This window comes from Lissotriton vulgaris, chromosome 11 (genome assembly GCF_964263255.1).
Source record: "Lissotriton vulgaris chromosome 11, aLisVul1.2, whole genome shotgun sequence".
NCBI classification, from domain to species: domain Eukaryota; kingdom Metazoa; phylum Chordata; class Amphibia; order Caudata; family Salamandridae; genus Lissotriton; species Lissotriton vulgaris.
The window spans coordinates 658,106,039-658,125,456 of NC_141699.1; the positions used below are offsets into that span (position 1 = coordinate 658,106,039).

Sequence of the window (19,418 nt, forward strand, 5' to 3'; positions counted from 1 at the left end):
TCCCGCCGCGTCTTGAATCACACAGCACAGGCGCGGGCACCATAGGGCCCGGACCACCTCCCTCTCCTCTGCCTCGCCGGCCGCGACCCACTTCCGGCCGGCGGCTCGAAACTCAAGGCCCCGGCTCTCCACGTGTAGCAGGCCGCACCTCGCCGGAGCCCGGATCTCCGACCAGCGGTCAACTCCAGACACCAAATTACAGCCAGGACACCATGGCCGGTTCAGATTGCCAAATCATCCGGTTAGGGCGTCTCAGGGTTGGGGAGACACAGGATTTTTGCCGGATAAGTGATCGGCGGGATGGAGCTCGCTTAGGCTGCGTCCGCCATGTTCGGCGCCGTAGCCACGCCCCCATTTGCTCTTTCTTTGATCATAAAATGTATTAAGAAGCTATCGAAATCCATAGATGCTAGCAAAAGCTGAATCATGTTGTCCAAAAGAGCTGCCTGATAATACGTCAAAAGATGAGGTAGTGTCAACCTATCCAGAACTTTATCTAATTGCAAAATTGTCATGTTTACCCATGGCTGCTTGTTATGGCATATAAACTTTCCCAAATAATAATATTGAGTTCTTTCAAGTATGAGCTGGGAACTCTTAAAGAAAGATTTGCAAAAAGAAATAAAAGTTGTGGAAGAATGGACATTTTAATTAACGCTTCTGATGGAGCGCAAGCTCACCTGTTTAACATACACACCTGGGCCCATAAAACTAAGTATATATTTAAACAGGTAAACTTACACTCAATCAATTTTAAAATGTTACCATTCAGGATCTATACCATTTGTCTTACCAATCCAAGTGATCGATACCTATAGTCCTAAAGGATCACGGGAGTTAGTAAGAAAATAGGCAGTAAATAACATTTAGTATTTCATAAAATAACCACAAACTCAAGGGAAACAGTTTAAGTTCTTTTATCTAAGTAAATCTTTAAAAGTTTTAAAAACCATGAACTCAATAATTTCTTGATCTATTTAGAGTGATGTAGATTAAAACATACGTATGCAAATAATGTGGAAAAAAATATCATTAAGCATTCTGACAAAGGGTGCGTAGAGAAAAGGAAACAGTATAATGACAACCCCACTCTTTATAGTTACCTAGAATGGTGTGGTGACCAACCCTGGCCATGGGCTGATGACAAAGAACAAGAATCCCAAAGTGCAGGTGCCAGCGATAAAGAAAACAGGTGCAGATCAGTATCAGGACAGGTTCCAGACCAAATTGGATCAGGACAGGACCACCACAGGCTAAGACCGGCACCCACAGCTAAAGTGCAACGCCTGCGTCACACCCCTCTCTGCAGCTAACAGCCGAATCCCGATTGGGTCATCGAACTCCTTCCCAGAACCCCAATTGGGTTATTGAATCTTCTGAAAGAGTGCTGCGCCAGCAACTCTGCTCTCGATCACCTATTGAGTGCGTTGGGTCAGTGACAGGTCAGCTATTCGGACAAGTTGGACGATCTAACTAGCTAAGCCTACCCTAGTTATACTATTTTCCAGGTAAGTGTACCACCCCCAAATATTGCAAATGTGTGAATCCCCAAAATTTTTGGGACAAAGGACGAGGAGTAATCATCAGACCATATTAATATGAGGTAGCTTGTCAATCATGTATTCAAATGTGCCCTCCCATAACATTATCTTACCATGTACTTTTATTCTGCCCGGTAGTGAAATGTAGCAATAAGACATTCAACAAATTATTCAATTTCAGCTACCTCTGGCAGGGTGAGGAGTTCACTCTTCTCATAGTTCTTGCCATCCATGTCAGATTGGCATTGGTTCAATGCCACAGCTTCAGCAGCTTGGGGTTTCTTTCGCACAGGCGCAGTCTCTCGAAAGATGGAGTTCCTAGGTACATTTAGGCCCAAATACGATACATGCAAGAATAGAAAAGATTTAGAGACACAGAATAAAATGAATGACTGTATACCACTTCTTTCTACTCTATTCCCATTATTTTATTTAAACTATTGCATTAAAAGTTAAGGCAAAACAAACAGCTTAGCCAAGCAGCGATGTAAGCTTCTTGCACGTTAGGACACAGAACAGCCATCTTAGTTCTAGTGCGCAGAAGCAAAAGTTTCCCACCAAGCATGTCACGTGAGTGTGACAGACGCATGCGCAGTAGAAAATCCAGCGTAGAAGCAGCCATTTGTATGCAAGCAGATTATAGTTAGTAAAAGCACATTGTCAAGCTTCCCCTAGATACCTAATATGTTGTGTAATGCAATATTAATATGACAAACATGTTAGTTAGTTCCTTTAATATTATTTTCGAGAGGGTTGAATACAAGCAAGTCACTTTATGTGTGCAACCTTGCTCCATCACTTCCAATCAGTGATAATGACAAAAAAGTTCACTTCTCAAGCAATGCTTTAATCTGGTTGAATGCTGCACCATAATTCATTTGAAAAAGCTGAGAAAAATTGCTAGTAATGTATATTTCTAGCTAACAGATGGGGTTCTGAGAGAGCATCTGGGGGCTAGAAATTACTCCGTATTTGAAGCGTTAATAAAAATTCAGTTTTCACTTGGCTAATTTTGTAGCCCTCTATACCTGTGAAGTTTGCAATTTCATCTACAACTTGTATATTCAAGCTATGGGTTCTTAAATATAAAATGATTTAATTAGCGAATAACTTGATTTCAGACATCCCTGCTGTAGGTGGCAAAATTGCTTCATTATTCTGAATCCTAATCGCCAGAAGTTTGATCAAAAAGGTTAAAAGAATCGGGGACAGATGGTACCCCTTCTGGGTGCCTCAATTATACTTCACTATCCCAGCTTCCTTGGAGTTTACAATAATCTTTGCCTCTGCCCCATCTTTAAAGGTTCTTAATAATCCAAATTTCTATAAGATATAAAATAGCGCGTGAGATTTTACTAAATCAAATGCCTGTTTGGTCTCCATCAAAAACATTTCCGCTTTTTGTTTATTTACTGAAAAATAGTCATTTGTTTGTGCCAGAAAATGCGTGTCTACAGACATTGAGCTTTTTGGTAGAAACCCATTGTGGTCTTTAAGTATCATCAGTTGGGCCCTTAAGGCAACCCACCCTGCCCACATTTTCATAAAGAGCTGAGAGTCTATATTCAGCAAACTAGCTGGGTGATATGAGTTGGCATCAGTAGCATTTTTGTCTTTTTTTAAGAAAGCTAATAAATATGGACTTTTAAAAAAAATGGGCTCTCTATGCTTTCACTCATTTGAGTAAGCAGAGCTGTTAAAAAGGGAGAAAATACCTTGCGAAAACTTTATAAAATCCGGTACAACTGTCACCTGTCTCTTGAAAGTGGCCTAAAAGTTTTCCCAAAACATGAACTTGGAGGCAGTGTTAAAATGTATCTCAAAAATGTATTTTATGAAGCACCTCAGGTCCTCCAGCCAAATCTTATCGAAAAAACTATTTGCTGACTTGCCATTTTTGTCAGTTTTTTAGTAGAGGATTCAGTATCACTTGAAGGGACACTGTAGAATGGCCAGAAAATGAATTTGCAGAATCTCCACAGAGTCCCATGCCATTGTGCTTGTAATAAGAAAAAACTCTAGTCGAGATGCTGAGCCAAATCTATGTGAATGGCAAGTATGCTGCAGGGATTCAGGGTAATCCACCTGCCAAGGGTCAACTGAGCCAAAGTCCTGCTTCATTATTTTCAATAGCTGGGCCGTCTTGGGCTTCAGCAGGTTTTTTGGCATTGTTTGAGATATCCGTCCTTAAATCTTGTATACAATTAAAATCTCCACCCATCACTAATGACCTCTCTGGGTTCATTGCAAGGTTATTAATCTGTTCCAGAGACGGAGGTTCATCTGACACAAGGCTGTAGTAATTCACAAATATAACATCCCTAACTTTGACTAGAACCTTCACCCAAATCCACCTACCATTAATAATCCTTGCTGTTTCTTTCGCCTGCCACTCAACCGAGTTTGAAAATAAAATTGCAACGCTCCTCATTGCCACCCCTACTGAGGCAAAATATGCTAAAGAAAACCTTCATGGTAACTGCACTTTTGGGGCATTAGTTTCCTATAGATATACTAAATGAAGACAACCATTACAGCAATGCACCACATTTACATCTACTCCCCAGTCCATTTACATTGCAAGTAATAGCTTTAAAAAATTTCAATATTTAGGCCTTTGTCCACCAAATTTCCTGATATCCAAAACCTACACATTTATTTCCCCTGCTGCTTCTAGTCATAGTTAAACTCAAACCAATAAGCCTGCTCTTTTTTCCTGCTCTTTTTGAGTACTCGCACCCCCCACTGCCACCACACCTACCTTCCATTCCACCCTTAGGTCCAGAAATTGCCCACTCCCCCGGAGACTGCCAAAGCTCAACTGCTACCCTGGTGCTGTACCTGGCACCCCTCGTGTGACCCCCCCTTGCATAGTTGTTAATGGAGACTGCTCACTCACTCATCTACCTCATGGACGATACTTCAAAACCACAATCGTAACTTTTGAGATCTTAGAAAGTAGAGCCTGAACTTAACCACCATAAACAAGTGAAATTGGCCATTAACAAGGCCCTTCAGCTTAAACTTCTGGATTAAAAGGTTTACACCCCTAAAAGTTTAAAATCTCTAGCCAGTCCTTGGAAAGATTTTGATGTTGAGCCGCCGTGATTGATGGATCCGAGAACACCCTCATGTGAACACTGTCCTCGATCGTAAAAGAATTCTTGTGGATTTCTGCAGCCAGGATCTGCTCTTTGATGCGAAACTCTGCGAAATTTACCAGGATTATTTGTGGGTATTTCATGCCAACTGTCAGATGGGCTGGAGCTCTAGGCGTCTTCATGATTGTCAAATCAGATGGCGCTTTCAATGTAAATAAAAAATATATACTTGCATAGCGCACTACTCACCCGCCAGGGTCTCAAGGCGCTTGTACGAATACCGCTGTGGAACCCATCCTGGCTTTCCCTGTGAGGCGTCCACTCCTTGGCACCCCCAAGGTGGAGGCCAAGCATCCTTAGCGTTGTGGGGGCCATTGTGGAGATTTAGCAAGCTATTACCCAGAGTTGCAGAGTGGGACTCCATGATTGGAATAGGCACCGAGGCGAGAATTACCAGGTCTGTGGAATTTCGAGCCCAAGACCCGTCGAGGCAGGGAATTGAACCCTGGTCCCAGGCTAGACCTCTGCATCAGGGTCTGCCGCTCTAACCATTGAGCCACACTTCTCCAATAAAATATGCTTCTGAAAAATGAATCCATCAGCTGGGGCAGATGCTGAGCATCCCCTACGATTCACTCCCCTCGCATGGTTCTCCATTTCTTCGATCGCATTCTCCAAATGCTGAGCCTTCTTTTACTCAATCAAGACATCAATTAAAACACCAGACTTTGGCCTTTAGTCTAAAGTCCTTTGTTCCGCTTCTTGCATCCTTTTGGGTAACTTTTCAAGATTCTGCTCGATCTTATCCAGTCTTTGGTGTAATATGTCAGTCTCCTGGGCCTGTTTTTGCTTTAACCCACAAATATTGTCTCGAACAGCAATTTTAATGGCTCAGACTGCGATTCAGACAACCACTTACAACTTGGATCCCAACTCAGGGTGCTTGTTTGGAAAATTAAATAATATTAGCAGATTAATAAAGTATATGAACATTAAAAAAGCAAAATTGAATATGTTAAAATACTTTGCAAATGTGAAGGGTTTTACATTTGAAGGCTAAAACGTAAGTTAGTAGCCTTATTTGATTAACTGGAGCAGCACAATTACAGGAGTGCAGACATTTGGAGGCCAATTAAAATGCTAGTACGCTCTGACAAAAGCAGAGCCAGCAGTTGATGCATATAAAACAAAGCAATATGCAATAGCCTAGCATAGCCCTTATAATAAGTTCCAACATTTCCATTAAAATGGAAATCTTGATTCTTGCTTGTGTTTTAAAGAAAATGTTTCAAATGCGTGTATTCGTTTTATGTTTAAGTATTTCTGTAGTTTTGGGGTCTTTTTTGAGTTTCACATTGTAGAAAATGTGTCGGTGGAAGTCCATTGCTTCAAAAAGTGTTTCAGTGGGGTCAACTGAGGACAAAAGGTTAAGAACCTCTTATTGTAGACTATAGCATATGTTTCATATTTTTGAGGTAAAACCAAATCTTGGACAGTTGCAACCTTCCCATAAAAATTAAAATGTTGTTTTTGTATCTTTTTTATTTGTTATATAATAAAATATCTCGGGAATGTATGTATCTGTTTTATGGAGTCTTATTTCCACATGTGTGTGTATTGTTTTGAGATCCAAATTGTAGAAATTCCTGAGGTAGGGTCCCCAGATTTCTATAGTGAATCAGGGAATCCACTTAAGCCAACAATTTAAGGGCCGCTGTATTTGAGTATTTCTTCTTTATGTGCAAAATCAGGGTTAATTCTACGAAAAGAAAAAAACTAGGCAGTCGCCTAGGGCTCCTCCAGAAGGGGTACCCAATTGGTTCTAAAAGCATCGAATGTGCCCTGATTGATGAGAGAACGTTGGCAAAATATCCCTTCTACTAGTGAGCCAATATTTATTGCCCTGCCCCTTCACAAAACATGTAACATATTCTGGGCTCAAAAAGAGTTGGTAATTATTGACCTGGGGAACATAGTCAAGAGCAAACATAATCTAATGTATAAGTCAAATTCACTTTTTGAAGCCGTCAAGCATAATATAGATACGCTTATTCACAAATCATAATAGAAACATACCTCATCCAGGGTCAGATTTTTGATCTCACTTGTTAAATAAGAGGCAATGAAAGGTTCTGTTGGCCGAAGTGCAGCAAAAAAGCCATTAATACAGAGGATAACTGTTGGAAAAATCCATCCGCTTCGTTGTATCTTGCCCCAGCAAGACATGTTGCCTGTTGCTTTATGTAAACCTGTGTAAAGATAAACACTTTAAAGCAATGTCTATATGGAAATCTGTGCATGATAAATGCTTACAAGATTACATACACGTTCTATACAATTTCAACCAGAACTTAACAGCTTTAAGGCAAACATAATTTTATTTATTTATTTGTATGGTTTATTGTAGCTGGGAAGGGGCCCCTATGTGGCATCAGGTTGCTAATCTAGGCAGGCATCAAGAACATACACTTTAGGAGGCAGAAAGAACACAGGGGCATATCAGCAACCGCCAGTGATAATTATCGCTAAGCGCGCTTAGTGCAAGGATAATTATCTCCGGCTATCGCTGGATTATATCTCCGATGGGATACAAAATCCAGAGATAGCTGCAAAATGTGCGATTATCGCTGGAAATCCAGCGATAATAGCACAGCAATAGGAGATTCCTTGTTAATAGGGCAGGGAGTGCTTATCCTCACAATCCACCTTCCTTAGGATACAGTGGCTAAGTAGGAATAAAAGGAGGCGTAATGAAACCTGTGATAAGCGTGGTTAGCGCTACTATTATCATTGCTACGCAGGTTAGCGAGCAGATTGATATTAGGAGAAAGGATTGTTAGCGTCATTTTTCACGTTATTCCAGTAAGGTATGCCCACTTTCCATATCATTGGCGTTGCAATGCTGGCCGTCAAGGAAACTGGCGGAGAGGCATAGGAACACACGCTAGCGTGTCCTTGCTGATAGTGCGATAAAATTATCGCTGCTTTTCGCCCAAAAACAGATGCTAAATCAGCGATAATTTTATCGCGGGCCTTGATAATATGCCCCACAGTTGGCAGCATCTTTCAACGAAATAAGCAGCAGCATGTGTGCCAGACATGCAGCTCTACTATAGGACCAACCTGTAGCAGGATTGGGCTCCTAGTTGCAGCATTAGTCATGGTTGGGTGGTGTTTCACACTAGGGTAGATGTTAAAGAGTTGGGCACAAGAGGAAGCCCATTCACCATGTAGGTAATCAGCTAAGGGGTGACCCACAGACCAGCATTATCTCTTAGATGAGAATATTCTGATTTACCCTGGTTAGTGGGTATGTTTGTAGCTATAGATGGTATAGGCACAAGGTTATCCAATATTGTGTGTCTTGCACAACCATTAGGGCTTTTGATGTGTTATCTTTGACTTCAGCAGAATGGTCCGAACAATTATATTGTACAAAGTGTCTGGATCTGTGGGAAGGATTAGGATCCCTATATGTACTTTGCAGTAGGCTTGTAGGTTGCATCAATTGACTGTAAACACCATATTAAATTAGAGCTGGCCCACGTTTTCCTACGTCTTCTCCATGTGGGGGTCACTTGCACTTCCCCATACCATACTCAGGAGTGATAGGCCACTTTTGTTATACCAACATAAGTAGCAACACTTTAGTTCATGTTGGGTGTGGATGATGGCAACTAAATTTAGAATGGTGCTGTCTTTTTTGGGTCACATTGGAAATAGGAGCCTTTGCAAAGATATTTGCTGAGTGAACCTGGAGAGGAGGCTCATGAGACACAGAGTGAGGAGGCACTGACCATGCACAAATGGAAAGGGAAAGTAGAGGTGAACTGGTGGTTCAGAGGGTAAGGGGAATGTAAAGTGGATATCTAGGGTTGGAGCCGAAAGATGTGCCTAAGGTAATTTGAGGAATGGACAAGCAACCAGTTTATTTAGAGGGGGACATTTGGGAAGGGGCAGTGAAAGGGGGTATATGAATCATGGATGGAGACGCAAGGGGAAATTGTTATGGGCATCTAGTAGCATTAAATAGGAGCAAGGAGAAAGCAAATGCACTGTTTGGGGCACAGAGGAAAAGGATACAGAGGGAGGGGGTGTGGGGAGATGGTGGTATATAGGGGGAGGCATCATTGGCACAAGATGAGCATGTGGGGCACTCAGGACAAACAGAGACATGCTTCGGTAGAGCCATGCTGTGGTACAGTGCAAAAGAATGCCTAGGGGTTCTGGCCATTGAGGATGAGGGGGTACAGATGTGAGTAGTATCAGACACATATGACTGGGGTACCTGAATGAAATTAAAAAAGACAGAGGGTAATTGGTGGGGGGTTTGTGCAGAGTGCAAGACTGAATCTTTGTGAAACCTGTAGAGGGCAGTTTTGGTATAGGTCATGGAAAGGTAGCCTCCGAAGCACACAGAGATTATTAAATTGTGACACGTGGAAACACATTTATAAAGGGGCCGCTGATATGAAGCCTCTTGAAAAGACAGGGCTATTGTCAGGGTTCTAGAGAGTGTGCGGTGACACCCAAATATATATGGGACACCTGGAGACACCTAAAGATGACAATTAAGGCAGGGAAGCACAGTGTTAAGTGGACAATGAGAAAAACATAAAAAAGAAAAGGCAGTCTGGGATGGAGAAAAAGCACATTTGGATGTTTGCAGGTTGTTACTGTGGCTCAAGGCACAGTGCCTGAGGGGGCAAGTGGGGTCGGTATCATTTGATTGATAGGAATGATTGGCCTGAGATGTTAAGAGAGGTACCAGACCAACAACGATGACACCCTCAGCACCGCCGAACACCTGCACTTCCAGATCCACAGCGATCCCAACACCACCCTCAGAGGAACCCTCATCTACAGACCCCGGACCCTGACCACAGTTCAGCGACTCCATCGCCGACTTCGTCAGCACACACGCCCTCGCCTCCACGGACTACATCCTCCTCGGGACCTGAACTTGCACCTCAAGAAGAACAACAATACCAACTCCACCACCCTGATCGCCAACCTCGCCAACCTCGGACTCAGACAACTCGTCACAACACCCACCCACTCTGCCAGTCACACGCTTGACCCCATCTTCTCCGCAAGCCCCCACGTCTCCTTCAACCACACCACCGAACTCCACTGGACTGACCATCGCTGCATCTACGTCACCTTCCGTAAACCCACCACGCACCACCGCACCCAACAGATCCCTCGCTGCTGCTGGAGAAAAGTCACCAAGGACCAGCTAACCACCACCCTCGCTCGGAGACCACTCGCCGACCCCACCGACCCCAACACTGCCGCCCGCAACTTCAGACAGTGGATCGACGACTGTGCCAACACCCTCGCCCCATTCAAGAAACCCTCCAATAGCCACACCAACAGGAAAGCCAGCTGGTTCACTGAAGACTTCCAGGCCTCCAAGAAAACCTGCCAAAAGCTTAAGAAGAACTTGCACCGTGAACAAACACTGGACAGCCGCGCAGCCCACAAGAACACCCCCACGGACACCATCACCTCATCAGATCCACCAAATAGACCTCCATCAAAGGCCGCCTAGACAACAATGCACACAACAGCAAAGAGCTCTTCAACATCGTGAAGGAACTCTCCAACCCCAGCTCCAACACCAACAACATCCCACCTTCGCAAGACCTGTGCGACTCGCTTGCCAACTTCTTCCATTGCAAGATCGCAGACATCCTTCAACGCCACGACCGCCCCGACAACCACTGAGACCTCCACCCCGCGACCACGATCCGCATCGACCGCCTGCTCTCCTGGGCCAACATAAAAGGCGATAACACCATCAAAATCATGAACAGCATCCACTCCGGATCTCCGTCAGACCCATGCCCACACCACATCTTTAACAAAGCCAGCACCGCCATCATACCCCATCTCTGTAAAGCCATCAACATTTACTTCGAGACAGCAACCTTCCCGGAGAGCTGGAAGCACCCCGAGATCAATGCCTTACTCAAGAAACCCAAAGCGGACCCCAAGGACCTTAAGAACTTCAGGCCCATCTCCCTGCCCCCTTTCCCGGCGAAGGTCTTTGAGAAGACCGTCAACAAACAACTGACCTGCTACCTTGAGGAGAACAGCATCCTGGACCAGTCCCAGTCTGGGTTCTGCAGAAACTGCCCTCATCACCGCCACCGATGACATCAGGGCCCTGCTAGACAACGGAGAAACCGCGGCCCTCATCCTCCTGGATCTGTCAACCGCCTTCGACACGGTCTGCCACCGTAAACTACGCACATGCCTCCACGATGCCGGGATCCAAGAGAAGGCCCTCGACTGGACCACCTCCTTCCTCTCAGGCAGAACACAGAGCATCCACCACCCCCCCTTCCACTCCGAAGCCACCAAGATCATCTACGGCGTACCCCAGGGCTCATCCTCAGCCCAACGCTGTTCAACATCTACATGGCACCGCTCGCCCACATCGCCCAACTGCACGACCTCAACATAATCTCGTACGCCTATGACACCAAGTGGATCCTCTCCCTCACCACGGACCCCCAAACTGCCAAAACCAACCTTCACGAAGGAATGAAAGCCGCCGCGGAGTGGATGAAGAACAGCCAACTGAAGCTAAACTCGGACTCGAAAGAGGTCCTCATGCTCAGATCCAACCCCCTGGCCTGGGACGGCTCCTGGTGACCGACTGCACTGGGAACAGCTACAACACCCACCGACCACGCACGCAACCTGGGGGTCATCCTCGACTCCACCCTCTCCATGACTAAGCAGGTCAACGCCATCTCTTCCTCCTGCTTCAACACCCTTCGCATGCTCTGCAAGATCTACAAGTGAATCCCCACCGAAACAAGAAGAACGGTCACCCAGGCCCTCGTCAGCATCAGGTTGGACTACGGAAATACCCTCTACGCAGGAGCCTCGGACAAACTCCTGAAATGACTTCAACGCACTCAAAATAAATTCTCGGCTCACCTGATCCTCCACATCACTCACCGCAGCCACATCACACCCCACCTGAGAGACCTTCACTGGCTCCCCATCAACAAGAGGATAACCATCAAGCTCCTCACCCATGCACACAAGGCACTCCACAGCACTGGACCAGCACATCTCAATAGACGACTAAGCTTCTACATCCCCACCGCCCTTGCCACAGTCCCCCACATCCGAAGAAGCAACCTCCGGTGGCAGATCTTTCTCCCACCTTGCCGCCAAGATCTGGAACACCCTCCCCATCCACATACGGCAGAACAAAGACTTGCTGACCTTCAGAAGACTCCTCAAGACCTGGCTTTTTGAGCAGTAGCAGCTTCCCCCCCCCCACCCCAGCGCCTTGAGACCCTCATGGGTAAGTAGTGCGCTTTACAAATGCTATGATTGATTGATTGATTGACCAGAGCGATGCATATGGGACAAATAAGGATTCGTTTTTTGTTGGTACCCAAAGTGGGTTATTGAGGATGGAGACATTGTGCTTGATGATACTTGGAGAAAGCCATCTTGACATAGCACGTGTGGCTATATGGCAAGTAGGACAGATACAGAATGTACTTGGGAGGCTAACAATGGACTTGGGTAGAAGGGAATGAAACTGTGGAGGCCTCAGAAGGAAATGAAGGGATAGTATGTAAAATACATCTGATGGTGTATGGCACCTCAGGACACATAAAGTATGTAATTCGAGCTTTCAATACCAGTACCTAGGTACTTTTTTAGAGTATTTGTATAGTGGTGGATCATGATAATTCAAATTATTTATGTGTGTTTTATGGATCTATGATTCCAAAATGAACATATAGTACTAAGAGGGCTATTATCGACCCTGAGGACAGTAGGCATGGAGGATCTGTACAAAAATCCAAGTAATTGCCTCCAAATATCAAAGACATTTTTAAAAGAAATGAGTCTTCCACCCCTTTTATTACCTAGAAGAAATTTCAAGGCTGCAGCATAGATTTATTCTAGTAAGATTCCGCATGAATCTGTTTCCATTGTTGGTGGGGTACCCAGCAGGAAAATATAAGCTCTGCGGCTTGTCTGCCTGCCCATGTGACCGAATCTCTGAACAATCAGACCGCCATATAATTTTATTTTGTAAACTGTATAAAGAGGATCTCCGGAGAGTGGTGGACATAGAGGGTAGATTTGCATTACTAGAGTGGCTCTTAGATGTAAAATCCATCCTATTGGGCAGCATATATGCCCCAAATGTTGAGCAGGACAGGTTCTGGCATTCCCTCACTGGGGTTTTAGCCCAATTTGCGTCTATTCCATGGCTCCTAGGGGGCGACTATAACTGCGCGCTCAATATCGCATTGAACAGGTCGCACCGCCACCGTCACATTCACCTGCCCTGAGACAGACGGAGCGCTTTCAATGTTGGGTCTCGCACTGGGTGCTAACAGACGCATGGAGAGCACACCACACTCTATCACGACTCTACTTGTTACACTCCATCCCACACAACCTGCGGATCCGGTTGGACAGATGTTTATGTTCCCCATCACTGATCCTCAAAGTTCAGCACAGGGATTACTAAGGCAGCGTAATTTCCGAGTACGACCCACATATCTTACGCATTCATTGGAGGCCCCCTCATCCCCCGGTGCCCACCTGGCACCTTCCCCATGACTGTCTGACAGACCAAGTGTACATGCAGACCATGCAGAAAACATACAGGTCTACTTTATCAATAAAACAGGGACCAACTCCTCCTGATAGGTGGAATGGGATGCATGTAAGATAGTGGCTCAGGGAGCATGCATCAAACAAATAGTGGGGGTGAAACGCACACTAGAACAAACACTCGCCACCACTGAACAAAAGTTAGCAACCCTCACAAAACGAGAGGATGCTAATGCTGCAACGACGGAACAGGTGGCGTAGGCCAAAATGCAATACTCTGCGGCCATGGCAGACTTACATAAATACAACTTTAGGGCCTACGCCACTCGAATGCACAAGGAGAGAGACAAAACGGGCACACTCCTAGCATGGTTAGCAAAACAAGACACAGACACAAAACCCATCACCAAGATAATAGACCCCGCCGTTAACTGAGTGCAATGCCAAATGGACATCTTAATCACATTCCAGCAATACTATAACACGATCTACCGCACCCCGACGCAGCTCTGACAGGAGGCGATAAGCCACTTTCTGGATCCCCTGCCCATCTGACACATTAAGGAAGCAGAAAAAACCACACTAGATGCCAAGATAACGCCGACTGACGTCACCCGGGCGATCCATGCGCTAGCGCGGCACAAGTTACCAGGCCTAGATGGTTTGCCACTCAAATATTACAGCACTTTCTCCTCCCTGTTAATCCCTCGTCTCGTAGAGATGTTTGGGACCGCACTCAAGAGGCGAGAATTGCCTGGCTCCCTCCTCGAGTCGGTCATTGTAATGTTCCTTAAACCACACCGTAACCCGCAGCAATTATCTTCCTACCACCCTATCATGCTCTTTTCTGCTGACTGTAAAATACTGGGGGAAATTCTGGCAGATAGATATGAACAAATTCTGCGACCCCTAGTTCACCCGGATCAGTGTGAGTTTGTTCCCAGCAGGAATACGTCCCAAAACATATGTCGCCTGTTTCACATTCAGGATCAAGTGGGGGATACGCACCCTAATGCGGCCTGCTTGATCTTGGACCTCGAAAAGGCCTTCGATACCCTCATGTGGCCATACCTTTTTGCCGTTCTGCAACACGCAGGAATTGGTCCAACTCTCCTAGCATACACACAGCTTCTCCACACCAAGCTTACATCTCGTATTCGATTGAGCCGATATGTATCGTCCCCCTTTAAGGTGGAGAGAGACACAAGGCAAGGGCGCCCATTATCACCCCTGATCTTCGCCCTGGTGGTCAAACCTCTAGCAATACGATTGCGCCATGAGGGACCAGAATGAGGCATTCCCATAGCGGACACCATTCATAGTGTCTCCATGTACGCGGACGACCTTCTCCTATATATCCGTGATGTTACCGCGGATCTCACACCCATCTGGACAATCCTGACGGAGTTTGCTGAGGCGTCCGGACTTAAAGTAAACTGGGACAAATCTACAATCTATCTACTGCATTCCAACCTCGCGCCACGCGAGGTACATATTGGTGGGAAGAACTTATCATGGAGCACAACCGCCCCTGTTATCTTAGTGTCCGCCTGTACCACTCCCCCACGGCATGTATGAGGGGAACAATTGCAAAGGCCACACGGGTGAAACGTACACATCTCGAGTCCCGGTCCCTACCCCGGAATGCTGCTCCCAGGTACCAAGCCACCGCGGACTTTTACGCTGCAGGTGTCAGTAGCCCGTCGATGCATGCAAAGAATCCACCGTATGTTGACAGAGACCCCGCACTACTCCCCTCGGTTGCCGCTGGTCGGCTGTCCCAAACGGGAGAATACTTTACAACTACTATGCTTTGTATGTGGACGGACAGAGTGATTATAGAGGCTGAATCGCTCTAAACAGATGGGCAACTTCGGCCCTACGCCAAGCTCATGAGGGCTACGATCTTCCCCGGGACACTTTTTGACCCACCGACAGCTCCTAGAACACTACTGACCGCACTTTGACTTATCTGCGGACGAGCCTACAACACACCCGGTTGTCCACACCATCCTGTATATGGGTACAGGCCGGCCCTTAGTCACATGGCTGTATAAGTCCATACGAGAACTCACTAACAAACCACTGCTTGCTGTCCAAGCCTAATGGGAGGACAAACTTGAGCATCAATTGCACGATAGGGAGTGGGAAAGAGCATTAGAGTTCCACAAGAAGGTGTCTAGGAATGCGCGTTTAAAACAGTATTATGTCCTACATAGAGCGTATCAAACACCAGCCCACCTACATCGATTCTACCTGGACACCCAATCCACTGTCCAAGATGCCATTCACCTGATGCGCACTTCCAGCGCATGTTCTGGAGCTACCCCACCTTACAACCGTACTGAGCAGTAGTCCTCAAGACACTCATAGAATTCAAAGGTCGCACAGATATTCACACGTGGGAGGCGGTCACTCTCAGAATCTTCCAATGACCAAAAACACACAAAATCTCTGTCCGCTTTGCGTCCCTCGCAACAGTCCTAGCAAAAAGAAGTATGGCCATGCACTGGCGAGCCACGCTGGCCCCCCCGATAGAGGCGTGGGTGGGTGTGGTGCAGAAATGGGCGGCGGCGGCAGAAGAAGAAGAAACACTGCCGGAGGAGGAAGTAAGGGGACAACAAAAACACCCCATATCTATGGAATGGGCCCTCTTATCCCACCAGTACAAACAATTGCACACTCGCATCAACCCTAGCGCCTTTCAAAGCAACCCTCCAAACTCAGATGTACAAGCTCCACACAGGGGTACGCGAGACACCGCTCTCACCATCCCAACCAACGCGTAATCCATAACTCCACAACGTACAGCACCGGAGACTACTATTAGGAACACTGTCCAATGATAGCCTGCAAACAATACAGTTACGCACCTACTAGCTGTAGCTGACGTGACCCAGATGCCCTATATGAAGCAAGCACCCTGACCCCCCCTCAAGATACCCCCGGTTTCTTCTCCCCAGTTACCCCCTGGCATCACTTTACAGAAAGGACAAGTGGACTGCAACGACATGTACCCCCTTCAAGTACAGAATGTCTGTCCTAAGGACAGACAACAATACTACTGTCGTCCAAATAAACACAATGAGATGTGATGTAATTTTATTGAAAAACTGTTATTAAAACCATTAAAAAAAAGGGGTACCTCTATAAATATATTTTTAATGAGGACTCAGCAATTGGAGCTTTTAACCAGATGAACACTGCTTTGTGGGCTACTGGAGGAGAGAGAGAAAGGGAAAGCCTAGAGGCACAGAGATGTGCAGGTAATGACAAGGTGAAATGGTGCATACTGTCAGGGAGTGCCAGGACCCTTTTTCAAGGAGGAAGTAGGTGCTGTACATTGCCTGGCCATACCTTAAGATAGCTATTGAGGCACAGATCATGGAACCACAATGACAGCACAGCTGGGGCTAGACGACTAAGGGAAAGCTCTTTGGGAAGTCATTGAGTTAGGGATTGAAGAAAGCCTGTGCAATCAGAGACGTGCTATCTTGGAACTAAGGGCTCAGCTTGGAGAGGGGCAGAGCATGTATGGCACACAGCTAAGAGAAACGTTGAGAAAATTGGTAGTGTGGGATATTGAGGGCTCAAGTAGGTAAACCATCTCTGGTGCATTTTGAGGGGAAATGGGTAGGGACTGATTGCCCGCTGATAGTTGGATGAGCTATGGAGAAACAGTATGTTGTGAATGGAGGGCACTTAGGATGTCTTTGGATGGATAGGCAGTGACAGTCTGAGTACACTGTGGGCTGCCTGGGACCCTTAGTCAATTTGGACTGGGAAAGGAAACTTGAAGGGAGGAAGAATGAAGAGCAAACATCTGGGACACACATGGTAGGCTGTTGGCACCTACCAAATAAACTGGTATAAAGGCACACATTAGTGGCACATAGGTGCACAAATAGAGTGTTTTAAAAGGGACAATTGGTCACCTGGGCACAGAACATAGGCAATTTATGCTTGGGTAGAGGAAGCAATGAATTGGATTACCTGGAGTGACAAGCTGGGAGTAAGGGCATGGAAATGTCACATCTGTGAGGCAGCAGCAAGGGAGGATGATGGCCACATAGAGTTGGCAGTTGAATGCAGGGGGTGTTTGGTAGTGGCTTTTGAAACATGGGAAATGGGCAGCCACAGGTAGTACAAAATGTCTCCTGGGTGTACAATAACGCCTAGGGGTATTGTAAAGGGTTCTCTTGGACATAAACATAACAGTAGACTAGTGTAACTGGGTTCACAGATGGAGGGGAGTTGGAGAAATCATAGGGAGGGCACATAACAGCAGAAGCACAGCTCTTGTGCCATTTCGACAGGGGCATTAGGCCTGAGGTGCGCCCATAGAGCATGTTTTAGGCGTAATTGGGAAACACAAAAGAATGTTTGATGTTTAGAAAAAGAGCCGTGATATGGGGCCCATAGAGAACGGATTGACAATGAGAACTCAGTAACTAATATTTTGTTAACTGGGGACACTGAGAAATGGAATGGAATGGAAGCATCAGGAGTGCCCAACGCTGGGTGTGCTGAGCATATTTTTGTAGAGGAATCAGCGTCTGGGTACATACGGGGTTGAGATACATTGCCGGGGCTGAGGACTAGCCTGGGAGTACTGAGAATTAACATTTGAGGGCACCTTTGCCTGGTAGAGGAAGAATCGGATTGTGGTTAACTATGGAAACAAAAGCTAATTGCCACTAACAGGTGCAAAAGGGGGAAAGAAAGTATGAATATTGGCAAGATGGGATAGACTGAAGTCACATGGAAGTGCAAGTGTTGGCGGGGTGCAATACTTGTAGCACTTGCAGAGGGCAGTTGGAACTGGGGCCTCAGGGGATGCTAGGAGGCACGGTGGGACTGAAGGGTGCAGTAAAAGTGTAATTAGGCTTTGGGCACAGACCTTTATTGGCAGTCTGTGGGCCTAAAGAGGTGAACAATTGAGGGCAACCAGGGCTCACAAAGGCGAACAGTTAAAGTTGTGGATTGGCAATGGAGACACTATTTGAAGCACTTGGGTGGAGTACGATGGGACAAAGGGAGCATCACCTTAGGAGTAACTATGGGGCACAGGGGCAGCTTGGAGGTACATCAATTTGCAACTCATGCAACTTCTGGCGAGGTGTAGGGCACCTTGGGGATAGAGAAGAGGGAATTTGTGAAATAATGGGAGGTTGTGCCTATGGAAAGATGATTGAAAACTTACAGAGGAGTTGGTTGCAATTGTGGCTGTGAAAGGGAGACCGTTTCATTGGGATAACGGGGAGAACACAAAAAGGAGTATCAGTCTAGGGGCACTGAGAGATGCAACAGTGTGAATTTGAGAGTACAATTGGCAATTGAATCTATGTCCTTAAATAGATATGGTAATATCAAAAATGATAGTAAGCCTGGTGATGCTTCAATGGGTCTCTTACAAAGGATAAAGTGATGTGTTTTATCTAGGACCCCGTTCAATATTGTGACCTCATGCCCCTATACGGCTATAATCAATACATATCCCTATAAACGGCATAATAATCAGAGCCATATTTCAGTAACTCGCCTCTGCAGTCCATGACAATCCATGACACAGCAGAAGCCACTTCCTTAGATTCCTAGATAGCACACCGAGTTCTTTCGACATACCAAACCCCCAGCAACCTGGGAAAGCCCCGCTTGCTTTGTTTTGATTAGTAATAGAACTCCTGCGAGCACTGTAAGAACGACCAGTTCTTAGTGACATCTTTATTGACGTCTTATGTCCAAAAACTTACGTCAAACTCGGCACCTTTTAGGTATAAATATACCAACGTTGCCTTAAGCAAACACACGGTGGTGAATACTGGAGCAGACCAGCTGTTCCCTTGCAGAGAGCCCAGCAGATGCGAGAAGCCCACGGACGCTGCCCCTCCTCCTTGACGCGCTGAGAAAGACGCTGTCTTTTCTCCTGCCGAGAAAATCCAGCTCCGGAGTTTCCAGCCTTCCCTTTCCGGGTGACTGGGATATCGGGTCCTAAGAAGGAGATACCAGACCTCCTGCATTCTATTCCAGAGGTACGGTGCTGACTAAACCCTTAGAGAGAATTCCTGAAATAAACTCTTGGCAAAACCAACTTAACTTAACCTGCTACTTACCTACTCCCTCCCATGTATTAGGCTTAGGTCCGGTACACCGGGGTAGGCGTAGTTAG

General features: G+C 46.0%; 1 protein-coding gene across 3 annotated transcripts in view; it reads right to left on the minus strand.

Moving 5' to 3' along the window:
* Nucleotides 1-19,418, minus strand: part of LOC147683296 (thiamine transporter 2-like) — a 592,344-nt gene that overhangs the window by 530,969 nt on the left and 41,957 nt on the right. For all 3 annotated transcript variants that reach the window (XM_086943750.1, XM_086943752.1, XM_086943751.1), the window contains exon 2: nucleotides 6,719-6,891. In XM_086943750.1, coding sequence (XP_086799876.1) covers nucleotides 6,719-6,868 — 150 coding nt within the window. In that variant the 5' untranslated portion in view covers nucleotides 6,869-6,891. The remainder of the gene's footprint in view (nucleotides 1-6,718; nucleotides 6,892-19,418) is intronic.